Consider the following 24,209-nt stretch of genomic DNA (forward strand, 5'->3'; position numbering starts at 1 on the left):
AAATATTTTTTATTATAGAGTGTAATTTTGTGATGTGATTGAGCACAATGAAAATGCAAGTTCGTTCATTTAACCCTTTTGAGGTTAATAATTAGTTAATTAATTTCAAACTTTAATTATTACCTTTACATTATTTTTTTTTACTAAACTATTCTCTGTTTCCCCAGCAATGCGTAGGATCGAAGTAATTCTTTTTTTTTTATCACAAAGGAATTTATTCGCTTTTATTTTTTACGTAGACATTAATGCACATTAAAAAATCACATTTATAACTTTAGCGAGGCAATAATATCGCTGGAAACCCAATTGCCCAAAAATATTTATATATACTCCAAATATATTTTAATTACTTTTTTCCTAAAATAATGATTTTAATCACGTATTCTGAATCCATTTTGTTTTTCTAAATTCGATTTAATTTTACAAATTAACTAGGGTTTTAAAGCCTCATCCTTTAACCCTAAAACTGCGCACTGATTTTCTAGGGTTCAAAAGATTATAGCTCAGTTTGTCATAGCCGTCTTCATGCTAAGAACCGCCCCCAAAATCCTAAAAAAAAAATAAAAAAAATCAATAAATAATATAATAAAAATTATTAATTTTCTAATGTGAGTTAAACTAAACTAACATTAACCTGAAGATAATGAATGGGGGACTAATTACCGTTATCTCAAGAGGAGCATGAGTACGAGAGCATCCATCACATCAGGATTCCATAAATTGCAAGCGGTCCGAGAGGCGGCTCAGTGCCTCAGAGACACCCGGTCGGGCCGTACTCTGTTGCCTCTCTCCCACCCTCACCGCCTCTCTCTCTTTCTCTCTGATCGTCGCCAATCCGATTCCACGACGCCTGCAGAGTCTGCCGCGAGGGAACCTGATTGAAGTTCTCCGCCCTCGATTGGCCACCGATGATCGCCTTCGGAGTCGAGCAAGTAAGACAAAGCGGAAACATTGGGGCTTTCGTGATCTCGCCGTCGCCGGGCGCGTCTGATCTCGATTAGGGATCGCCAACACCCTATTTCCGCGCTCCCTCCCACGTAAGCAACCCTGGGGAGAGGGAGCTCGCCGTCGAACCCCTGGAGTTGCGCCGATTGGCTTCGGCTCATGGCCGGCATGGAACTTGACGCTCAGCCGGGCAGGTCGCCCCGTCTGTCCCCTAGGGATAGCATCGTACAGGCACGGTTCTCTCCATTTTTTCTATGATTTCCTTCGTTTCTTCGTTGCGTTGATTATTTTGACGTTTCGTGTTGCGTCAAATTTGCTTCCTGGCAAAGGCCTCGATGGGTCTAAACTTTCTTTCTGTTTTTAAAAGAAATAGTATGTGTTTTTTGTTAAGGATTTTTCTGCATTCTCCTCGCTGTATTCTTCCATCGGATCGTTTGCCTGCACTATACTTTAACAGGGCAAAAAACTCCATTGCATCGTTTGTCTACAGTCATGATGAGACCATTCGGCGCATATTGCTCTAGTCCTAATAATGCAAAACTGGTTCTTGTTACCGAATCAAATTTCAGGTTGTGTTTGTGTCTCGTTTGGCTCACATTTTTTTTTTCAGAGACTTTCCGCCAAAGGTGTTCCGCGTGAGGTACTCGAACAGTTTGAAATGGGGCTTAGATTGTTTATCAATGATAATCCAGCTATGGTTCCCGAACTTGTCTCTGCCATATTACCAACAGAGGGTGATGTATCTGAGCTGCAAAAGTTGTCAAAGATGCTTTCTGGAGGACCATCTAATGAAAGTAATATTACTGATTTCTTTACTGACGAAAGTAATGTTACTGATTTGTATGGTGAGAGCATGTTATGGTTGGGCTGGCTCATGTTTGGGGACGAACCACAGTCATATCTTGAGAAATTGGCAAAGAAAGCTGGTGGCCAGCGGGCTGTGTGTGGAGCTGTTTGGGGTCATAATGACTTAGCTTATCGCTGCCGCACTTGCGAGAATGATCCAACCTGTGCCATTTGTGTTCCATGTTTTCTGAATGGCAATCACAAAGATCATGATTATTCAATTATTTATACTGGCGGGGGGTGCTGTGACTGTGGAGATGAGACAGCCTGGAAAAGTGAAGGTTTTTGTTCGGAGCATAGAGGAATTAGACAGTTCCAACCTCTTCCAGAGGAGCTGGCTAATTCGATCAGGCCTGTTCTGGATTCTCTTTTTTGCTTATGGAAGAGTAAGTTAACCCTCTCAGAGAAGTCGAGGAGACCAAATGAATATAACAAGTATGATATCTCTTCAGCAATGGTGGATATGCTGTCTTCAGCAGTTGTTAAAATGTTGCTGCACTTTTGTGAATGTAGTGAAAGCCTTCTTAGCTTCACGTCCATTAGAATGTTTCAGTGCACTGGTTTACTTGATGTTCTTGTGAGAGCTGAGAGGCTCTTGCATAAGAGTGTTGTGAAAAGGCTCCATGAATTGCTTCTAAAATTGCTCGGGGAACCCATTTTCAAGTATGAATTTGCTAAAGTTTTCATGAAATATTATCCTGTTGCTGTAAATGAAATTATCATAGGGGGTACTGACACTAGTAATGACACCATGCCTGAGAAGTATCCACTGCTATCAACTTTCTCTGTGCAAATATTCACAGTGCCCACATTGATGGCACGACTCGTACAAGAGGTAAACTTGCTAGGCATACTTTTGGAATGTTTGAGGGACCTGTTGTTCTTCTGTGTTGGCGATGATGGTAATGTGCAGGTATGTACAATTTGTTCTTTGAACTGATATTGTAATACATAATCATTTCCTTATGTGTCTTTAAACTTTCAGCACCTACCTTTGAGTGCATTCCATGTTAGAGAAGAACAGATTACTTTTTGGGAGTAAATTACATGCACACCCCTTGTAGTTTATTGTGTACTTCATATCCCTTTCATTTTCTCTTCGAAAAATCTCCTTTTTTGCCCATCATATGGTCTATTTAACCTACTTTGCATTGATTCCCAGTAACTGGGGTGCATTTAATTTATCTTATTTTTTAAAAATATTTGAAGCTGTTTATGATGCCCTATTTTTACGTTTTACATGAGCAATTTTTTGGCACCACAATCTAAGAGAAGGTGTTAATGATTTTATGCAGGCAAATAAGTGGGTAATGGACTTAATGATTCGTTTGGTTGAAGACATACGTTTTGTTCTCAGCCATGAAGAAGTTCTCGTACATGTAACTTATGAGCAGCCTGATATTTCAAGAGCTTGGTTGAAACTTTTGACTCTAGCACAAGGCATGAATCCTCATAAACGAGCAACAACTACTTCTACAGATGATGAATATGAAAATATTTCTACAGCCTTTTTGCTGGGACATCTTATTGGTAATGTTAGTAATCTTTTTGTCCAAGGAGCATTTTCTGCTTCCAAAGCCAAACAAGGCAAGGATACTTCTCTTAATTGCTTTGGTTCTCAAGGGTTAGATGATAATGAAGGTTATCGTCATTCAAAAGTAGGAAGAACTTCACGAGAGAGCTCTGTTTTCAGAACAAATAGGAGTGGTCAACTGGATTGCTCATCCAAATATAGTTATGCAAAGATGGATGGTATTGGTCACCTTTATATTCCGTCGCCTGCTATGCAATTGATTTCTGAATGCCTTAAGTCAATTGATGGTTGGTTGTGCCTTGCAAGGAACATTTCACATAATAACGATGATTCTAGTTGCAGTTGTTTTAATAGTTTAAGAAAAAAGGTATTCAGGTTAAAGAAGGGTGCAAATAATTACAAGGTTTGCAGGACTTCTGTTACCAGGCAGGGAGTTCATGTGCATCAACAGCTCTCTCTTGCGCATTCGGAGAGGTTTGATTCAATGGATACTGACATGTCTGCAGATGACACCTCTTCAAGTAGACTTTCGGATAGCGTTACAGAGGGAGATGCAATTCCAGATGCTGAAGCATTTGGGATGTTGAATGTGATAGATTGGCCTGACATTGTGTATGATGTTAGTTCACAGGGTATATCATTTCACATTCCTTTGCATTGTTTGCTTTCATTGATATTGCGCAAAGCAATGGAGGATTCCTATGGTGAGACCAAAAAGCCAGTGAAGACAAGCAGTGGCTTTTTACTTCCTTCATCAGTTTGCAGTCGTGATTTTTTTGGACAGTTTTTGGGTGGGTCTCAGCCTTGTGGTTTTTCTGCTTTTTTGATGGAGCATCCACTTCGATTACGCGTATTTTGTGCTCAAGTTCGTGCTGGAATGTGGCGCAGGAGTGCGGATACAGCCATATGGTTGTCTGAGTTTTATCGTGCTGGCCAGTGGTTAGTCTAAAATCCAAAGGGGCGGATAAGAGTGTTTATTCATTTGCATGATTTCAATTCTTTAATTTGTTTTATTCACAGGATTAATCAAGGGTTAGAGTCTGATCTTTTTTTGCTGCAATGCTGTGCTGCATTAGCTCCTCCAGAACTGTTTGTCAGGAGAATCCAAGAGAGATTTGGACTGTCAAATTATACATCTTTGAATATTTCAGAATACAATGAGTAAGTATCATGTTATTTATACCCAAAAAAGAATATATGGTAAACTTTCCTCATTGAAATTCACTGTCGTTTCTTCAAAATTTTGGATACATGAAACACAATGCAGCTGTGAACCAAAATGTTATGGGTATAGTAGACTATCCATTGACCTTTTTCATTGTCATGAATTGCATGAAAGGTTTTTTTTTTTGCTTATGTTTATGTTTAATGTGGTTGTTCGAGAATGGGTATTGAATAAGTTGAGTTGTTACAATTTAATAGCTATAGAGGTGATATTTGTTCTCAAAATTGTGAATTGTTTTTAGTATAGTTCAGATGTATGGAGCAAACAGATTGGTTCTAGAGTGACTAAGGGATTAAGGGATAGATGAAACTGATAAGAAACTAATTGGTCTTCAATTCAGAAACTTTTAGTAGGTCAGTTTCGTTGCTGCTAAGGAACATATAGGAGCTAATAGTCCGCAATGTAGTCATCCTGTTATTTGCTAGGACATATTGATTAGCTTTCCAGGATTTTCAATCTTAAACCCAAGGTGATCCTACTTGATTAGAGGAATTGATTATTTGCCTTCTTTCCCTTCTGAGTGAAAATTTTAATAATGGCGCATTGATAAAATCCTGAGCAGAAACCATGTTCTCAGGGTGGTGATTAGCATCATTTCTATTATATTCACTTAAATCATCAAAGATATTCTTGGAAGGATGATACCCTTTTGATCTTTGATACTGGAGAATGTAGTGTAGGTTTGACGAAAAAACAAGATAATTTACTGAGATTATTGTAACATTAAATCTTTGAGGATCGTAACTATCAGTTACTTTTCATTTATGATGTATATAAAATACAATATTTACATGTAAGCTACATTCTGTCTTCAAATTATAACTGAAGTCTAATTTCAAGCATGAAAATTTGCACACATAGTTTTCATGCACAATCAATGCACAGTATTTGACATCCTAAACCGTCCTTTTTAGTTTGAAAACTTTTCCCCTGTATTTTGATAAGAAAAGTAAGTGTATCTGGTAAGATATTATTTCAATGTAAGTGATTTTTGAGGACCTAAGACTTCTGTTTTTGCTTCTTTTGAAGTCTTTCCTTTCCATTTCTGATATGTGTAATTTGCTTCTGTTTCCTTTTCACAATCTTGTTTTTTGTTTTGTTCACAACAACAACAACAACAAAGCCTTATCCCACTAGGTGGGGTCAGCTATGCTTGTTTGTTCACAATTTAATTTAATTTTGTTCTTGGTTATGGAAGATAGCTAACCATGCTAGTGAAGCCATCATCTATTACAGACCATATCGGTATAGTGAAAGCTTCAACTTTATTTATGGTTGTCTATGTTCTGAAATTTGAGCGGACATGACTGTATTTGAATTTGTTCTTTGTTTTTGCTGAGTCTTCGTTTCCAACAATGAAGATAAAAAATCTTTCACAGGTATGAGCCAGTCCTGGTGAATGAAATGCTTACTCTTATTCTCCAAATTGTTAAAGAGCGCTGTTTTTCTGGTCTTTCTACTGTTGACCACTTGAAGAGAGAGGTAATTTATAAACTTTCTGTTGGTGATGCTACTCATAGCCAGGTGCAGAAAGCTCTTCCTCGTGATCTTTCAAAAAGTGATCAAGTTCAGAACATTTTGGATACACTCGCCACTTATTCAAATCCATCTGGCATGAAACAGGTTATAACCAATGATCTCTGTGCTTGATTACCTTCTTCATATTTAGCTCAGGAAATTGTGTTAATAAATTTCAGGGCAAATATTCTCTTCGGCGTGCTTATTGGAATGAGCTAGATCTTTATCATCCTCGCTGGAATTATAGGGACCTGCAAATAGCAGAGGAGAGATATTTTCGATTCTGCAAAGTTTCTGCTCGGAATGTTCAGCTACCTCGATGGACAAATACTTATCCTCCCTTAGCAACTATTTCTGGAATAGCCACATCAAAAGCAGTCCTCGAAATTGTCCGTGCAGTCTTTTTTTATGCTGCCTTTACAGATGTTTCACTGATGTCTCGTGCTCCTGATGGGGTTCTTATAACAGCGCTACACTTACTTTCTTTGGCATTGGATATTTGCTGCTCGCTCAGTAATGCATCTACTTCTAATTTCCTTTCTGATGATGGTTTGTTCATGGAAGTTTCACATAATCAGGAAGATTTGCCTCCCTTGTTGGCTCATGCTACTGATGTACTCGATCTCACTTCTCTACCCGAGTTAGAGTTAGGGAAGAACCAAAACATGCTATCCTTGCTAGTTTTATTGATGAGGAAATATAAGGATGAAGGTGATAGGGATTATTCTGAAATGAGGCATTGTAACATTTCGTCACTTATTGAGACTTTATTAAAGAAATTTGCTGAGCTAAGCAATGATTGCTTGATTTTTCTCCAAAAGTTAGCACCTAAAGTGGTGTGCCAGATATTGAAGCAGTCTGCACAAGTCCCTCCTGAGAGTTCAACATCATCTTCTGATGTTGTAGAGAGACGTGCAAAAGCCCGAGAGCGACAAGCTGCTATAATGGTATGATTGTCTTACCTTCTGTTTGTGACCAATGACTAATTGTCCTATTTCATTAGGTAGTATGAATGTGTGGCATGTGACAAATGATTATGATTTTTAATGCAAAGATAATGGTTTAAAATTTCGAATCATATTGGAGTTTTGGTTTACGATTGGAATGATACGGTTTCAGTACCATATCATGTCATGCTGATATGATTTCAATATTTTTTTAATATAAAATATATTAATTAATTTTTTTAAAAAATAAAAATTTAACTTAAACAACAATCAAGTCTTATCCCACTAAATGAGGTCGGTTAACATTTTTTAACATGGCGCCCTCTTGAGTCTGCAGAGGTTGCTGCAGGATCGCGTCGCGATCCTGTAGAGGTCGCTGCAGGATCGTGGCACCCTTGCGATCTTGCAGAGGTCACCGTAGGATTGTGGCGCCCTCGTGATCCCGCAGAGGTCGTCGTAGGATCGCGACACCCCTCGTGATCTTGCGAAGGTTGTTGTGGGATCGCGGCAGCCTGCAATGTTGGTACTAGTGTTGAGCAGAATGACAAATTCTATCCATGCCATGTGGTACGGTATGAAATTTTAAACCATGGCAAAGATAATACTAATACCTCATCCAATGGTCATGACCCGTCTAGTTGTTGTTATAAATCAGTTGTCCTTTTTAGTTTGATTTTATTTCCATATATTACAGCATAAAAGTATGTCATGCCAAATACTTCACACTAATCCACTTGAATTAACTTCTTGTTAAATAATAGAATCATGATTGTAGGCATTTGTCCTGCTTGGGTGGCATTAACAAGCCAGTAATGGTTCTAGTGGTGGCTGAATTTCTTGAAATTGCAATCTTGAAACACATTCAGAATTTATAGTTGGCCTGATTCTTTTCAGTATAATTATTTTATGCTATGGATATCTTCATGACAGTGGCAGGCAGTAATTACAACTCGTTAGACTCTAGAAGTACCTTGGCTATTGTCTTTCCATTTTTTTCAAAGCACTACTATATAACACTTATGATCCTTCGTATCTCTGGACTAGGTCATTATTATATCGATGATGTATCTAGAATTTTCCTTTCAAGTTATTAATATTTAATACAACTTCTGGTAAACACATTCAGGAAATTTCTATTTCTAATGATGCATAACAGGAAAAAATGAGAGCTGAACAATCAAGATTTATTGCCAATCTCAAGTCTCACAATGAAGGAGATTCATCTAAAGAGGAAAAGCTCAATCTAGAGGATATTGCTGATGTAGAATCAGAAATTGTTTGTTCCCTTTGTCGGGATCCACATTCCCAGAGTTCTTTATGTTTTCTGATTCTTCTCCAGGTTAAGATTCACTTCATCATATTTTGCTTGCAATGCAGTTTCCATGGAATTCAAATTTACAAAAAAAAATGATAAAAGCGTTTGTAGAGAACTGTTGATATAGTTTATTTATTTTTTCTTGTTATTTAACTTGCTTATAGTTAAATGATTTTGCCTTTTATAGTTGATATTATGATTTATCTGTACATTTTTAAACATCACCAGAGATCACGTCTTACAACTTTTATCGAGAAAGGTCCGCCTTCTTGGGAAGATGTTTGTTGGGAAAATAAAATTCAGTCAGGTGACAGAGAACATTCTAATGATTCTCTTTCTGGTTCTGATTCAAATAGTATGGTACAGTTAAATGAGAATTATGCTGTTCAATCACCTTTTGACCTGGAACCTGTAGAAGTTGTTACATTACTTGGCTCTCTAGAAGAACAAGTTCCTGATATGAGAAAAATCCACACACATAATATGTTCCCTGGTACTGGTAGAGAAGATTCCATACCACTTGAGAAATTGGAGGATGATATCTACCTCTCTGCTGTACGGAACATCCTCAATTCTAAATCCAATCCAGGTGATCTTGTTAGGGAACAGACATATTTAAACAAGGATACTGCAGTCAATTCAAAGAAAGATAGAATGTCAGAGTTTTTTGTGCTTGGTGAATGTGTTGTACGACTTTTGAGAGAGTCAAAGCAGAACCACTCCTCCATCTATGGTCTCCAACGCATTGCAAATTTATCATCAAGGTCAATTGCTCCAAGTGTTCCAATTAATGGATTTGGTCCATATGATTGTGATGGAATTCATATTTCTTCTTGTGGGCATGCCGTGCATCACGAATGTCATGATAGGTATCTTTCATCTTTGAAACAAAGGTAAGAGATGCTAATGGATTCTGCTTTTTTTAGACTTCTATTTCTTTTCATCATAGTTCAAAAAGAGATGCTAATAGACTCTGCATTTTCTAGACTTCTATTTCTTTTTATCACAGTTCAAAACTTCAAATCCAAGAATCAAATTAATTTAATGTCTATTTTGTGAAACAACTCTTATCTGATTTTTCATGAATATACCGCACGAATAGGCAATTTTGCCAACATTTGACACCCAAAAAATTGAAATCATTTGTTGATCTTGCTTTACGTTATCTAGTCATAATAATACAAGATACAGTTACTATTCACATTCAGATGCATAAGAATGTTATTGAATATGATTTAAAATCTCGGTATTGGAGTTTTGGTCTATGAACTGAATGAGTAGGGATGAGAATGAGACCAGGTGTATTTTTTTATTCCCATCCCTACTCCATATATTCCACAGATCTTAATTGGGTTGGGTGACACACTTTAGGATGCACCCAAATGTGATACAATGGATTCAAATAACTTTTACTATGTAATCCTCATCCTTGACTTTACCTGCATATGTAAGTCTATTGCAATTAAACGGCCATTTAAATTAAAATTATAAAGAAATTACTTTCACAGCCTCTTGCCAAAGGCAAGGTAAGGCTGCGTTAAAATTGCACCGGACTGCCCTTTTTTTTTTTTTAAAGAAATTACTTTCGGACTATTAAAAACATCTCAATTTTTTATTACACTGCTAATATCAAATTGAGTATCATCGATTGGATGAGTGTAAGGGAGAGGTATTATTTTGTCTATATAGTATTTGTTGGCACAGTTTAACACCCAAATGTGATACAATGAATTCAAATAACTTTTACTATGTAATCCTCATCCTTGACTTTACCTGCATATGTAAGTCTATTGCAATTAAACGGCCATTTAAATTAAAATTATAAAGAAATTACTTTCAGACTATTAAAAACATCTCAATTTTTTATTACACTGCTAATATCAAATTGAGTATCATCCATTGGATGAGTGTAAGGGAGAGGTATTATTTTGTCTATATAGTATTTGTTGGCACAGTTTAACACCCAAATTTAGTCTTTCATGATGATTGTACACTCGTAGAGAAGCTTTATAAGAATAGATGAGTTAGTTATTATTAATTTGAGTTTAAGAATCTTGGGCTAGTAGTTAGACCTAATAACATAACAAGTTCACTCATGTAACGGGTCCAGCAAATTTGGTACCAAAGTGGACCTAATTCTAGGTATGGTGAGGTATTGAAAAGAGTTTCCTGCAGCAGTGTTGCCACTATTAGGGCACATGTTGGCAATTAAGGAGGATTCTGGGATATGAGTTGAGAATTTGAATCAAACCTTGAGTTAGGGAGATTGTAATAACTCAATTTTATCCTACATGGTCATTCATTAGCTAGTTACGGAGCTTTATAAGCTTAGATGAGTTAGCTACTATTAACTTGGGCTTTTAAGCATTTGGACCAGTGGTTGGGCTTAATAAGTTAATTGGCTAGTTCTCTCATCTAAGTGGGTCATGAGCCATTGTATTGTGCCAACAGTTAACATAGCTTCATACATTTTAATACCCTGTTACTTAGTTTATTTACATGTAAAAATATAACTATAATGAGGAAAGAATTGATCTGGAAAAATCATCTTTACAGAATGGGAATACCCAGTATTATATATAGAATTACAATCGAAGAGAGAATAGGAAACTAATTATTCCTAAAGATATCCTTCTAACTAAATCCCTTAATTTAAGGGATTTCCTACTCTGTTCTCACAGCTGTTTATTCTTGGGAACTGCTGTTTATTTCTGTACAAGCTATTCATAGCTGTTCGACAAAAATTAGATAGTTAAATTTTATTATACGATATTACTCTACTTGCATTAAAGCGTCCCAAGATGAGTTTTACTAATTTAATCCTTGCATTTAGATTTTCAATATTTTTTTATTACTTTTTACTTCAAAGCGTATTTAGATGAATTTTATAAATTTGACTCCTGTAATTTATAACAATTTAACCTCTTTACTTTTAAAAATAAGACCAACATATAGATAATCAATTATTCAAATTTTGGTGAAACAAGTTATAAAAAATAATAAACCCTACTATGCATGCCAATGTGTGTAAAATTGTGGTATAATACTCATTTGCATTATCGATATGGTTGACACAAAAGACTACTTGTTCAGCCATTTGACACAACATATGGATTTCAAACCATAATCTCGAGCAGATCTTGGTGCCAAAAGCGCCTTCAAGTTTTGTGCAGGAAATGAAACATTCTGACATCAATTTTGAAAGTCATGGACCTTCTAAATAAAGTCCCCAACAACAACCGCAAGAAATTGTGCCATTAGCTGGGATGGCAAGGAAAGACTTGAGGATAGGGAAATGTAAATTTATCGCGCATTGCTAATAGGAGTAATCATAGAAAGAAGGGGAACATGAACAGAGGACTAGGAACTTGCAATTATAGTTGCAAAGCTGCCTTATATAACTCTTGCAAGTTTGAACATTTACCTTTTAGATTTGCATATAAGCATAATCTACCTTCAATTCCTTCATCTCTTGCCTTGCCATTTTGCCATGTCAGCTGTTTTTCAGTCTTGTTTTGTCTTGTGTTGGAGGTACAACTGTGTACGACAACATGTGCATGCAAAAGCTACAATGACAGATGGGGAAGATAAAAAAAACATGTATACTTAATGGTAGGCACCCTTTTGCTGTGCCCTGGGTCTTGTATTGCACAGCGAAAATTCTTAATGTCATCCTTGTGTCTTGGTAAAATTTTGTAGGACTAGTTACTATGCATTTTAGGTATGACACCTAGAAGACATGCAAATTAATGCACTAGTTGAAAATGTCAGCTAGTGATAACATGCAACAGTTAGCTAGCTGATCAGTTTTCTAGCCTTTTTGATGAGTTGGTTCTATTTACCCATTCAAGACTATTCCTTCTTTTAGATTGATGATGTTTCTAACTGGTATTTTTACTTGTAGAAGACCTTGTACTTCTTTTTTCCTTGTAACACTTTTTTTCCATTACAAATTCTTTATTCATAAAAAATAAATTTTGATTTAGCGAGGACCTAGCTTTTGGACATGGGCAGATGCTCCCTGTCCCCCTGCCATTTCCTGAGTCTTATTTATCCTTTCAAGTTATGACTAAGTTCTTTTAGAACCTCAATTTGCCACCAGCTTAGTAGGGGGCAGCTAAACATGTTGTAATCCAGGTAAAGAGGTGGATGAAGCCATGCAATGTAGTCTGTATACAAAGTCTTCATACAAGCACTAGTATTCTCTTTTAGAATTGATTGACATTCAGAAAAAGCAACAGAGCTAGTTTAGAACCTTATTTATTTTTACTATGGGGTCCTTAGCACAAGGAGATTGGACTCATTGGTGTCATTTAGGTGGTTTATGGATTTTTATTGCTCTTCATGTCCTTTGGGATTAATAAGTTTCATGTTATGCTAATTTAAACTTGATCAATGGGATTTGGGTTCATAGGGAGAGAAGGGAGGAGAGGAGAAGAGGATTATTAGAGGGGCTATTGGTGATTGAATTCCGACGGATGCGCAAGGCGAGTAGCGATGAGTTGGAGAGAAGGGAGACGAAGATTACTAGAGGGGCTATTGAAGATGAGCAAGGCGAGTAGCGATGGGTGGGTGGTGGGTGGTAGGCGACAAGCAAGTGTTGTGTGCTATGGGAGTGAATATGAACAACTCAAATTGAGGTAGAAAAGGGAAGAGGGAAGAAAGAGAGGAGGATTACTAAAGGGAGGGGCGACGAATGAGTGTCGGATTGGAGACAACGACGATGAGTGGGCAATGGACGGGTGTTACGTTCGAGAGAGCTATGAGAGAGGGATTAGAAAAATAGCATAGAATGGAGAGAGAAAAGAAGCAATTAAATAATAATCCCTAATCTTTTTAAAAGTTCCACTAATTTAATTAAATATAGTTGAACCAAACTATCCTATATATAAATTTAGTTTAGCTTTTAAATGGTCAAAATAAATTCAAATCGAGCTTAATTTGAATTCACTTGATCCTAATGACCATTTCTACGTTATGGAATTCGACTTCCACTTGACCAAATTTAAAATATTATTTCAACTTAGCTTAATTAATTTCTAAAAACTTTTAAAAAACTAATTTAAAATGTAAAAAATTTAAATAGGTATAAACATCAATATTTTTTTTTGTATTGTGACTTTTATGACATCGAAAGATTGTGCAACTGGAAAACTAAGGTTCACCGAGACTGCATTGAAGTTTTTCTCATTATTTGTATCTTCTCTCAGCTTTTAACTCGAGCATCAAGAAACAATTAGTTGACCCAACACTTTGATTAATTTATTTCATTGGAATATTATTTAAATACATAATGATTGCAATATGCGTGCTGTGATTATTATTTTTTAAAATTTACTTATTTCAATTTAAAAGTATAAAGATTTTCAATTTCAAATTTAATTTTATGGAAAAAATTTGAATAAAAAATTTTCAAATTTAATTGAGGCAAATCTAAGTCAAATTTTAATTAAAAATTTAAAATCTAATCTGAGCTAAAAATGTAATAACTCACATCCCAAAATTAAAAAAAAAAATCTTATAATTTTTTATTTTCATCCACTCTAATAACTGTAGTCACATTCCAGACACAATCACATAAAGCTATAAAAATATACATTCATTTCAAATTAATCAACAAATATAGAAAAAGAATAAACATGTATTATCAATCAAATTAATTATTGACCAAATAATTAATTTTAATAAAAAATAATTAAAAGATACAAGTTATACTAAGTAAAGTTAATAATAGTATTACTAATAATTCAATTAAATAAGCATTGGAACTGTATTGATTGAAAAAACCATATTGTTTCGGTCAAACAACAAAGCTCCAGCACAACTTGAAAGTTTAAACCTTGTAAACAAAATTGACAATTTTGTGCAAGAAATTCCTGGAATCAAGTATAAATGAATTTTAAACTGTATTTTTTGCTAATTTTGATTGATTTTTATGTGAATAGCATATGTTCTCCATTTCAAGATGTAACCCAAGTTGCGATATATCTTTCCTGATGCAGCCTTTACAATTTAGCATTTCCCTCTATTTTCTTTCGATGAGAATATTTGGTTTCTTTACCTGTTGCAATTTCAGATATAATAGGCGACTTGGCTTTGAAGGAATTCATGTCGTGAATCCTGACATGGTCAGTATTCCAGTGATCATATCATCTTTGACTCCATTTAAATGGTTTAGTAATTGTTTCATTTGTCAAAATTCAGGGTGAGTTACTTTGTCCAGTATGCCGTAGTTTTGCTAACTCCATCCTTCCAGCATCCACTGGCATCTCTAAGATATTTTCTACGAGGAGAACATCTATATTCAGCAATTCAACATCAAATGACTTTCCTTCAGTGTCATTGGATAACAACTGTTCCGATCTACACATTCTTCTTGCACTATCTCTTCTTCAAAATGCAGCAAAGATGGTTGGAGAGAGCAGAGTTTTGAAAGTTCTATCTGGAACTCAAATTCAACCAATAAATTCAGCTCTGGAACCTGCTCTTAAAAAATTGTTTATGCTTTACTATCCACTTGGTTATGATAGTTTGTCAGAAGCTGGTAGGCATAGTCATTTGTTGATTCTTTGGGACACACTTAGGTACTCTATTACATCCACAGAAATTGCTGCTCGTGCAAAGTTGAATGCATATTCAATTCCATCTTGTTTGGAATCTTTGAGTGAAGAACTTCATTCTTCTAGTCGCTATGTAATGTCAATTTTGCTTCACATTGCTCAGTCCATTCGCAGCTATAATTCTTTTGATGTTCTTCTGCGGTTTAGCAGTCTTCAACTTTTAGCAGGGTCTATTTGTTCTGGTTTGTCAGGCGACAATTACTTGTCTAATGGAGACAGATCAAAAGGTATTTTAACTGGGATCTGATACATGCTTTTATGCTATAAAAAGGAGTATGAACTGTGATGCTCTAATTTTGTTCCGCATGGTGAGTTATGAACTGTGATACATGTTTTTGCAGACAAACCTTCTCTGTTTGAATGTTCTCACAATGGAGACACTTTTCCTGATGTCCAATTCTGGAAACGTGCTGCTGATCCTATACTTGCTCATGATCCATTTTCTTCGCTCATGTGGGTTCTTTTCTGCCTCCCAATGCCATTTATACGATCAAGAGAATATTTCATCGCTCTTGTGCACCTATTTTATGTTATTTGCGTTGTTCAGGTACAAAGTACTTCATCATGGAATCATGTAACTGTATCATTTTTTATCTATTTTTTGCTTGTATAAGTTATAATTAATACCAACCATGTACATCGTGCTTTCTGCATGTAATGCATTTCGTTTTATTTTCTGCAGGCAACAATTGCATGCTATGGCAAACAAGGTTTTGATATATCAAGTTTTGGAGGCCATTTTGGTAATATCTGCAAGATGGTGACTGAATCTCAGTCTGTCAAACAATTTTTTGTTTCCAACTATGTCGATGAACTTTGTGATCCAAAGAATATGATACGGAGACTTACATTTCCTTATCTCCGTAGATGTGCATTACTTTGGAATCTACTAGACTCTTCTACATTAGCTCCATCATTTGATAGTCACACAAGAGAAAGATCATACCTTTGTTTAAAAGATGCCGATTTAGATATTGATGACCAACTTAAAGTAGAGCTGAGTAGGATTGGGGAATTGGAAGACATGTTCAAGATTTGCTCATTGGAATCGGTTCTCAAGGATGAAGTTGTCCATGCATTAGCTTTGAAATGGTGTGAACACTTCCAGAAGGAGTTTAGAGTTCGTAAGTACAGAGACCTTTTAGCTGTCACTCCTGCCGTTCCCTTTAAACTGATGGAGCTTCCATTCATTTATCAGGATCTACTACAAAGGTTCTAGTACTTTGCAATAAAATTGCTAAGTTTTTGTATATTTATGAAAGTCAAGTAGGTTGAGATTTTCTAAAATATTGTCATGTTTTTCTAGGTACATAAAAGTGCCATGCTCTAGTTGCAAGTCTGTCCCAGAGGAGCCAGCATTGTGCTTGCTTTGTGGTACATTATGTTCTCTAAGCAAGAAATCTTGCTGCTGCAGGTTTTTATTATACCTTGAATTACTTTAGTGATCACTTTTTGCTAATTACAGCTATGATATATTTTCCCTACCTCTGAAAGATGATCAGCTGAGTTATTTGGTATCATTCTGTAGGCTGGGTAAATGTTCAAATCATGCAATGATTTGTGGAGCTGGTATCGGTGTATTCTTGTTGGTGCGGGTATGCATGTCTTTGTTTTGTGCTTCCTAGTTGGTTTGACTTCGTTCCTTATTGAGCTTCATTATCTTATTTTTTAGAGTACAATAATCTTTCTACAAAGGTCAACTCGTCAAGCCTTTTGGCCATCTCCTTATCTGGATGCGTTTGGGGAAGAGGTAATTATGTTTTTGTGACAACTCTGCTATTAGATATTTGTCATGCTGCTCTGGTTTGCTATCTTACTATTGTTTTCTATCAGCTTCAAAATAATATTGTTTGTCATTTATAAAGTTGCTCCTGGTGACATAATATTCAGATTAGAATGATCTATATAATATCTGTTAGTGTTCAAATTTATCAGAAATGATCAAATTCTTTTCAGTCAAATTAAAGGTATTTATGTAGCACATAAGTTGCTGAGTTACTTTTGGCAATGGACCGAGCATGCTAGTTGAAGATTGCAGATGTGTATATTAACATTATGACACAACACCAGGTTGCAGAAAGAAATGAACATGAAGCATCAGACTTCTACAATGAAAAATTTTATCATAAGAAAATTTTAATTATTCAAAATTACAATGGGTAGTTTGAGGATTTTTGAAGCTCCAACCCAACAAAATTGGAAAACAAATTAAATAAATGGCTAATGACTTAGCAATTTAGAAAATAAATCGACTACAATGTGAAAAAATATAAAATCTTACCAAACTTGAAAAACAACCTAAATACCCAAATCTCTTATCAAATTAAAAGTATTTCTTACCAAATTAAAAGATACAAAATTTTTGACACATAAAATACGATAATTATCAAAATCTATTATAATTTAAGAATTAAAAGATAAATTAATTCCCTAATTTGCATCATTTTTCCCATTGAGGAGAATTTGACTTCCGCAAGTTGTAAGCATCCTCAATTAGGTCATCCTTTCCAATGTAAAGGAACAATAATAGCATTGGTTGAGTCAGTATTCTTCATGTAGGATAAAGTTTTTGTCATTTTGTTCTTTGAATGTCCTTATCAATGTGTAAGAAATAAAGAAATAGGTCCAGTTTATTTTTCCTTTTGGCTTTAACTTTATTTTTCTCCCTTTTAATCACCACCCTCTCCGACAGACAAAGAACCATCTCAATTTGTCATAGGGTGATGAGGATGTCCACGCTGGCCTAATAGTTATAAGGCATGAAAGAGGTAATAGTGAATGAATTTGCACATTTAGAACCTGTAACAGAGTACAACAACAACTACCAAACTTATCCTACTATGTGAGATCAACTATATCAATCCTTCTATGTTATTGAGCTCTATCCTCTACTATATCATTATATATATTTAAATAAATTTTATCATATTCTATTGTTAATCAAATCTTCTTTAGTCTTCCTCTTCCTTGTTTAATGTGCGTATTTATCATAATTTTATATCGTTTAATTGGAGTATTTATTGGTCTTCTAAGTACATGTCTGTATCATCTTAAACATGTCTCTTAGAGTTTTTCCTCAATGGGTGTAACTCCGAATGTTCTCATTTCAATCTATGACAAAATACACATGAAAATATATGGAGTTAAATGCCTCAATTTCTCATATCAAATTAGTATATCCTCCAATTTGAAAATTGAACTAATGTTTAAATAATTTGACAAGTGAAAATAAATAAGAATCGTAAACAATTTTCCTCACAATATAACAAAAAAAAAATAGATATGCAGCATATAAAGGCTTCTAAAGTAGATGCTATGGGCAAATTTAAATTCATGAATGAAACACAAAAATTCACCATATATACTTACAATCGTTACATTATTGAGTACAATTTCATTCCTATTATCAACAAATATATGGTGGCAATTCTACCACATGCGACTGGCTCGTCTACGCCCTGGGGGCCTATTATCAGCAAATATAACTTATATGGAAAGTGATTCTTACTTTGGTAGGCAGAAATAAATTATATGTATTAAGTCTAGCATTGCAGGGAGTCTTCACTCATGTCATCAAGTATGTGTATTAATTATATAGATAATTAGTTGACAATTTCAATACAATGTATGATTATATGTTTGCTATGATAAATACCGAATAATTAATTAATATTATGCTGCTAATATAAACTATATGTAATTAGTTAACTCTTTAATTAACACTGTATAATTAATTATATACAGTATAATTTTTTAATTAATTAAATTAATTGATTTTAAGGGGTTAGTTGATTTGATCAGTTGATTGATTTATTCAGTTAACTGATTTTAAGTTGATTAAAATTTAGAATTCTTAACATCCAAACTGTATTATTTCAGAAAAAATTTAAACCTCCAATATGACTTGAGATTTCAAGCCATGCAACCAAAATCATTAATCCCTCACTGTAGAGTTAAATCTTCATGTGAGATTAGAGTGGACAGTCGTCAACAACATCATCATTATCATCAAGTCTTTTGGTCATCTTTGTAACATCTGTATGTGAATGAACTTTATTTCTTTCATTTTACACCTAATTTGGTCTCTATTATTAGAATTATTTTCTTTATCCTTTCTAGTAACACCTACCATCCATATTAGCATTCTCATCTCCACTACATTGATTTTTATGTTGTTTCCTATCAATCTAGAACTTTGTTTCATAAAGTATGGTGGGTTGTGCTTCAGTTTCATAAAACTTTGTTCTTTTTTTAATGGACATACAATAATTACACAAGGCTCCATACCTCCTCTTTATTTCAACCACAACACATTCTTTATTTTATTATCTCTTCATTAATTTCTAGATCAAAGGCCTCAACTCTTACAGGAATTTCATATCCATCTTTCTTAATTATTCAATTGATTCTTTTCTTATGACTAAAATAACATTTCGTATATAGCTGATTTTTGTCGTATGTTTCTTAATCTTCTAATTTCTATTTTGTCACAATTTAAACTTCGAATTTAATCTACTTACACTATCATCAATTAAGACAATATCATTTGCAATTAACATACACCTAAAAAAATATTTGAATGTGATTTTATTAGTTAATCTACTAATGTAAATTGTAAAAAGCTAGCAATTTGGACTATAATCTACAACTATAGGAAAATCATTTGTACTTCTAACATGAGTAACAATATTATCATCATAGCTTGTAGTACATCAATGTAATAATTAGGTATCACCTTTTTCTAAATTTATCTCAATAGTGTCCAGGAAACTATATCATAAGCTTTCTGATGGGATGGTCTCTATCAATTTATTATACCCTCTCCAACCTTTCTGATGGGATGGTCTCTATCAATTTATTATACCCCCTCCAACCTATCAACTTCTATCCCCATTGTGGCAAGACTTTAGAAAAAACATGTGCAGGACTGTGTTCGTATTATACAGGAAGATGAAAGTTCAAGTGAGGTTATGAGAGGTGAAATTTGAAATTCTGGTTACAACAATTTATATGCTGTCTACTCAGCTCAAATTAAATTGTCTACTTCCTTGACGTAACCTCAATTTGACAAGTTGTTTTTCAGCCTTCATTGTGGACTCTCCGCATAGTGTGTGGATGGTTTGTTTGATACTTCGCTTGTAGTCATGTATTGTGCAATATCGCCCAACAATTATGTAAAACCAAACAACTCTTTTGCTAATGCATGTTTAACCTTATCTTGGCATTGGTGATTGTGTTACTGACATTATGACATGGGCATTCCATGAAATATGAACATACGTACCTTTTGTTATAATGAGGAATGCATCCTGCCCAACATATAATAAAGTAGTCATTTGGACCTATTATACATGGACCCAGCCTTTTCTGTACCCCCCCCCCCCCCCCCCCCCCCCAAAATTTCTATTCCAGCTGTTCTCTGATCTTTGACGCCATTTTTTGCAATGTATTGATTGCAGGATCACGACATGTCCAGAGGAAAGCCTTTGTACCTTAGCAAGGAGCGCTATGCAGCTCTTACATATATGGTCAGTGCTCAGTAGATAGATGCTCTGTTCTTCACTGATATATTTTCTTAAATCAATCTTAGATATGTTTAAATAACTTTAAATGGACTTGGTTTTTCAGATTGCTGTTTCTTGTTTCATTTTTTGTCCTTTGTTAATTAAATTGGTTAGCATGGTCATGTACATCAACTAATTCTTCTCCTCTGATGATCAAAGGTAGCATCTCATGGGCTGGATAGGAGTTCTGAAGTGCTCAGACAAACAAGCATCAACTTAAATGGCCTTGAATAGGATTTTCTAGGAAGCATACTTGATTGCAGGTTCTTTCCCCTTCTTTTTCTTTTAATGTAGTGCTTTTTCCTTGCATAGATTTTCATATGTGAGTTGGCAAGTTTCTTTCCCTTCTTTTGAATTAGTTTATTCAGCTTTAAGATTCTTGTAACATTTGATCTTTAAATATAAGTAAAACAAGGCATTCATTTGCCCCTTTGCTTGCTTCAAGAGACTTTCCATTTCCCTTTTTGTTATAGGCACTTTGGTTCATAGATTAAAAAGTTTTGTTCAGTGCTGATCGGCATAGATGAAATATTTTGTTTTGTCCAATGATTAGCATGTGGAACTCACTGATAGAGATGAAACATCCATTGTTACTCGCGATGATGCAACAACTTGTGGAAGAGGGCGACAATACATGTAGAGCTCTCCAAAAAAAATGAAGCATGTGAAGCTCCTACAACTCTTCCTCCTTGAATTCTCCTCTGTGACTCTACTATGCTTGATAACATTCAAGAGAAGTCACATGTAAGAGTTCAAGAGTCTTGAGGATGGGAGTTCATATAATTCTGTCGCCCGTATGAGATTTTGTTGTTGACTATTAGGGATCCTAATTGATATAACACAATTATATAAGTTATATAAATTATATGTTATACAATTCTAATATAATTTGTTATAATTCATGTAACTTATAATTATAACCTATACTCAATTTAGGTAAGTTATAATTTTATATAACTTATAATTATATATTTATATAACTTGCAATTATGAGATATAATTATAAAACAATAGTATTAATCATATAAGATACTAACCACAAATGAAAATCTCAAGCTGTGTCGGATAGCACGATTAAGATTTTCCATTCTGCTCTCTTATCGAGACATACAACGATGCCAATATTGGCATAGATGAGTTGTTTGACTCTTCTTTTTTCTCCTTCCACCTACACCAAGATCTATCGCTGTCGATTTCTTCTGCTGCTATGGAAGCTAGTCAGGAGAAGCAAAGGGAGAGTCAAGAAAAGAAGAGGAGCTTACCCACTACTGCCCAGTGGTAATGTCAATTGAGATCTGAGAGAGTGTCACGATAGGAATCAGGTGTGAGAGAGGAATCATGCAAGAGGAGAGGAAAGTACTATGAAGAAATAAGAGTCTCATCATAAAGCTCCAACTAAATCTGAAAACCCAATTAAACCCAATCTGAACCAGGATAAATTTGGTTTGACCCTAAATAGATCCAATTTGATCTCACTCAACCTAGATGACAAAAATCTACCCAAAGACTCAACCACACCCTAATTACACTCCAATCGATTCCCCTAATCAGATTGGTTCAAATTAAATAAAAGGGCAGCTCAGTGCACGAAGCTCCTGCCAATGCGGAGTCCCGGGGAAGGATCTATTGTACACAACTTTACATGCTTTGCAAAAGGTTATTTCCAAGACTTGAACCCGTGACCTCCAGGTCACACGGCAGTAATTTTACCATTGCGCCAAGGCTTCTCTTCATTAGTTCAAATTAAATAACTAATAAAATTCAAAATTAAATGTTAATGCAAATTTTAATCAAAAGTAAAATATAATATATAATAAAAGTTGAAATTATCTGCATTAAAGGTAAAGTTTAGTTTAATTAATCGCTTAACAAGGATTTCTACTTTGGAAGAAACAAAATGCAAATACATATGTGTAATTGATGTTATCAAAATGCTTCATTTAGCCGTTTTAGCTTTATGAAGGTATCTTTAATAAAGATTGAGAAAAATGATGCATAAAAGTTAAATAAATATTATTTTCTTATTTTGTCAAATGATAACAATGCCTAGACGAGTAGGCAACAATGTTCTCTGGAGGAATTGATAATATATTTTTAACATGAATTTTGAAAAGGAAAAAATAAAGATTTTGATTTTTCACTTTTAGATGAAAAAATTGTTCCTCATTTTGACATTTCTTAGTCTATAAAAATAATGTTGCTGCTAAAGTAGTTATTACTTTAGACGAACACAAATTTGACATAGGTCGACTGTTTTGGATGTAGAATACCCATCTTATACACGAATGCACCACGGATCTTTTTCTTCAGTTAGTTAGCTGGCGATTTCTACTTTCTACAAAGGAAATGATATTTGTTAATTGATATACACTTATATACAATAATATCGAAATCGTGTTGTTTGGGTAACCAAAACTCTAATACAATTCAAAGTTTTAAACCTTGTTCTAGCTACTTTCTTTTTATGGATGGCTAAAGTTTTGAGGGTCTTCTTCTCTAGACCATCTGTCCATTTCAAACATAGCTCCAGTAAACTCACTGGGGTCAGTTGATATTGGAAGGCTTACAGGTTGACCTACAATACCTCCAAGATATTGAGTTCGATATTTCTAGTAACTAGGGAGGGGGACTTTTCAATGATTGTAATAATGTCATAACAGTAACAAATAAAATGCATGATTGGAATAATGTCATAACAGTAAAAAATAAAATGCAAGCAATGGAGAAAAGAAAAAACATTATAGCAGAGATGTTGGATTCTCTTAATGAAATTTGCCACTTGTTTGCTGGATTCTCCAAGGTTAACGTACTTTGAATGAAATAAAAACAAAAAAAAAGGTAACCAAGTGTATGTTTGTTGCGAGTTATGCTTATATCTCTGAATAACTGTCATATTTGATATTGTTTGTTGGATTCAGCAGCTCGTCCATTCTTTGCCTTTCATGGATTTGGACCTTCAGACTAGTTGCCCTGCTGAAAGTTTGGTGACAAGGTTAGTTTTGCTGTGCTCCACCATTCCCAAATGTTTGGTATGCAGTTCAAGCAGGCACGTATGGAAGATCCTGTGTATATGGTATTATCCTAAGCAGCTCTTCTGCCTTGTAAATTAAGCCACATTATCTGTCATTGTATATAGACCATTGATCCGTAACGGAAACAAATCGGTAACAAAAACAATAATGATAAAAAGAATGTTTGCTCAAGTAAGATCTGTCATGTTGATAAAGTTTCAGCTTCCTATTCCTCTTGATTGGTTCAACTGAATTATTTTAGTTTTTCAGAAGGAATTCTGATGAAATGCGCTGATTTGCATTTGCATCTTGCAGTTAGCAATTTGTGTTAATTTAAGATCTTTGATGTCGGATCATCATCAAATAGTTCTTTATATGCGAGCAATTGAGCTGAAGGTCACCTAGATTTGTATTTGACCAGTTCATTCTTTTTTTTCTTTGGTTTTTTTCATTAAGAATTTTGTTTTGTTTTGGGCCATTCCCCAACCGGACAAAGTAATCTAAGTAGTTTCTTCATTTGCATAATTTAGAATCTCATATTAGAAAATTGTATGGAGGGACATTTCATGGATTGGTACTAGATTTATGGCCTAACTAGTGAGGTAAGGTTATTTCCTTAAGAAATAATCTGTTATTTGAAGTCGAATGACCTCAATCTCATTTTTGTTGCTTTTACTTTTTCAA

At 34.7% G+C, this 24,209-nt stretch overlaps 1 protein-coding gene across 2 annotated transcripts; it reads left to right on the top strand.

The window, feature by feature from the left end:
- The first annotated feature begins 801 nt into the window (after positions 1-801).
- Positions 802-23,743, top strand: LOC141838729 (E3 ubiquitin-protein ligase PRT6). 2 transcript variants are annotated; one of them, XM_074726291.1, is made up of 18 exons: positions 802-1,176; positions 1,556-2,704; positions 3,087-4,264; positions 4,346-4,486; positions 5,930-6,173; positions 6,248-7,015; positions 8,172-8,354; positions 8,559-9,223; positions 14,407-14,458; positions 14,535-15,177; positions 15,292-15,497; positions 15,633-16,162; positions 16,257-16,364; positions 16,479-16,545; positions 16,623-16,700; positions 20,410-20,478; positions 20,674-20,777; positions 23,433-23,743. In XM_074726291.1, the coding sequence occupies exons 1-17, from the start codon at positions 1,105-1,107 to the stop codon at positions 20,746-20,748; spliced, it is 6,228 nt and encodes a 2,075-aa protein (XP_074582392.1). In that variant the 5' UTR covers positions 802-1,104; the 3' UTR covers positions 20,749-20,777; positions 23,433-23,743. The 2 variants fall into 2 exon arrangements, with proteins under 2 accessions (XP_074582392.1, XP_074582393.1); XM_074726292.1 differs by having other exon boundaries at positions 23,436-23,743.
- Positions 23,744-24,209: the final 466 nt, after the last annotated feature.

Source organism: Curcuma longa, chromosome 11, assembly GCF_044706935.1.
Source record: "Curcuma longa cultivar G26 ecotype Majalengka, Jawa Barat chromosome 11, ITB_CL_G26_1.1, whole genome shotgun sequence".
Classification (NCBI taxonomy): domain Eukaryota; kingdom Viridiplantae; phylum Streptophyta; class Magnoliopsida; order Zingiberales; family Zingiberaceae; genus Curcuma; species Curcuma longa.

Excerpts from the sequence above, each read along its gene's own strand:
- LOC141838729 (XM_074726291.1), top strand. The coding sequence starts at position 1,105 with ATGGCCGGCATGGAACTTGACGCTCAGCCGGGCAGGTCGCCCCGTCTG. Across the intron at positions 4,487-5,929 it reads AATATTTCAGAATACAATGA|GTATGAGCCAGTCCTGGTGA; the intron begins GTAAGTATCATG and ends AATCTTTCACAG. Across the intron at positions 15,178-15,291 it reads TAATGGAGACAGATCAAAAG|ACAAACCTTCTCTGTTTGAA; the intron begins GTATTTTAACTG and ends ATGTTTTTGCAG.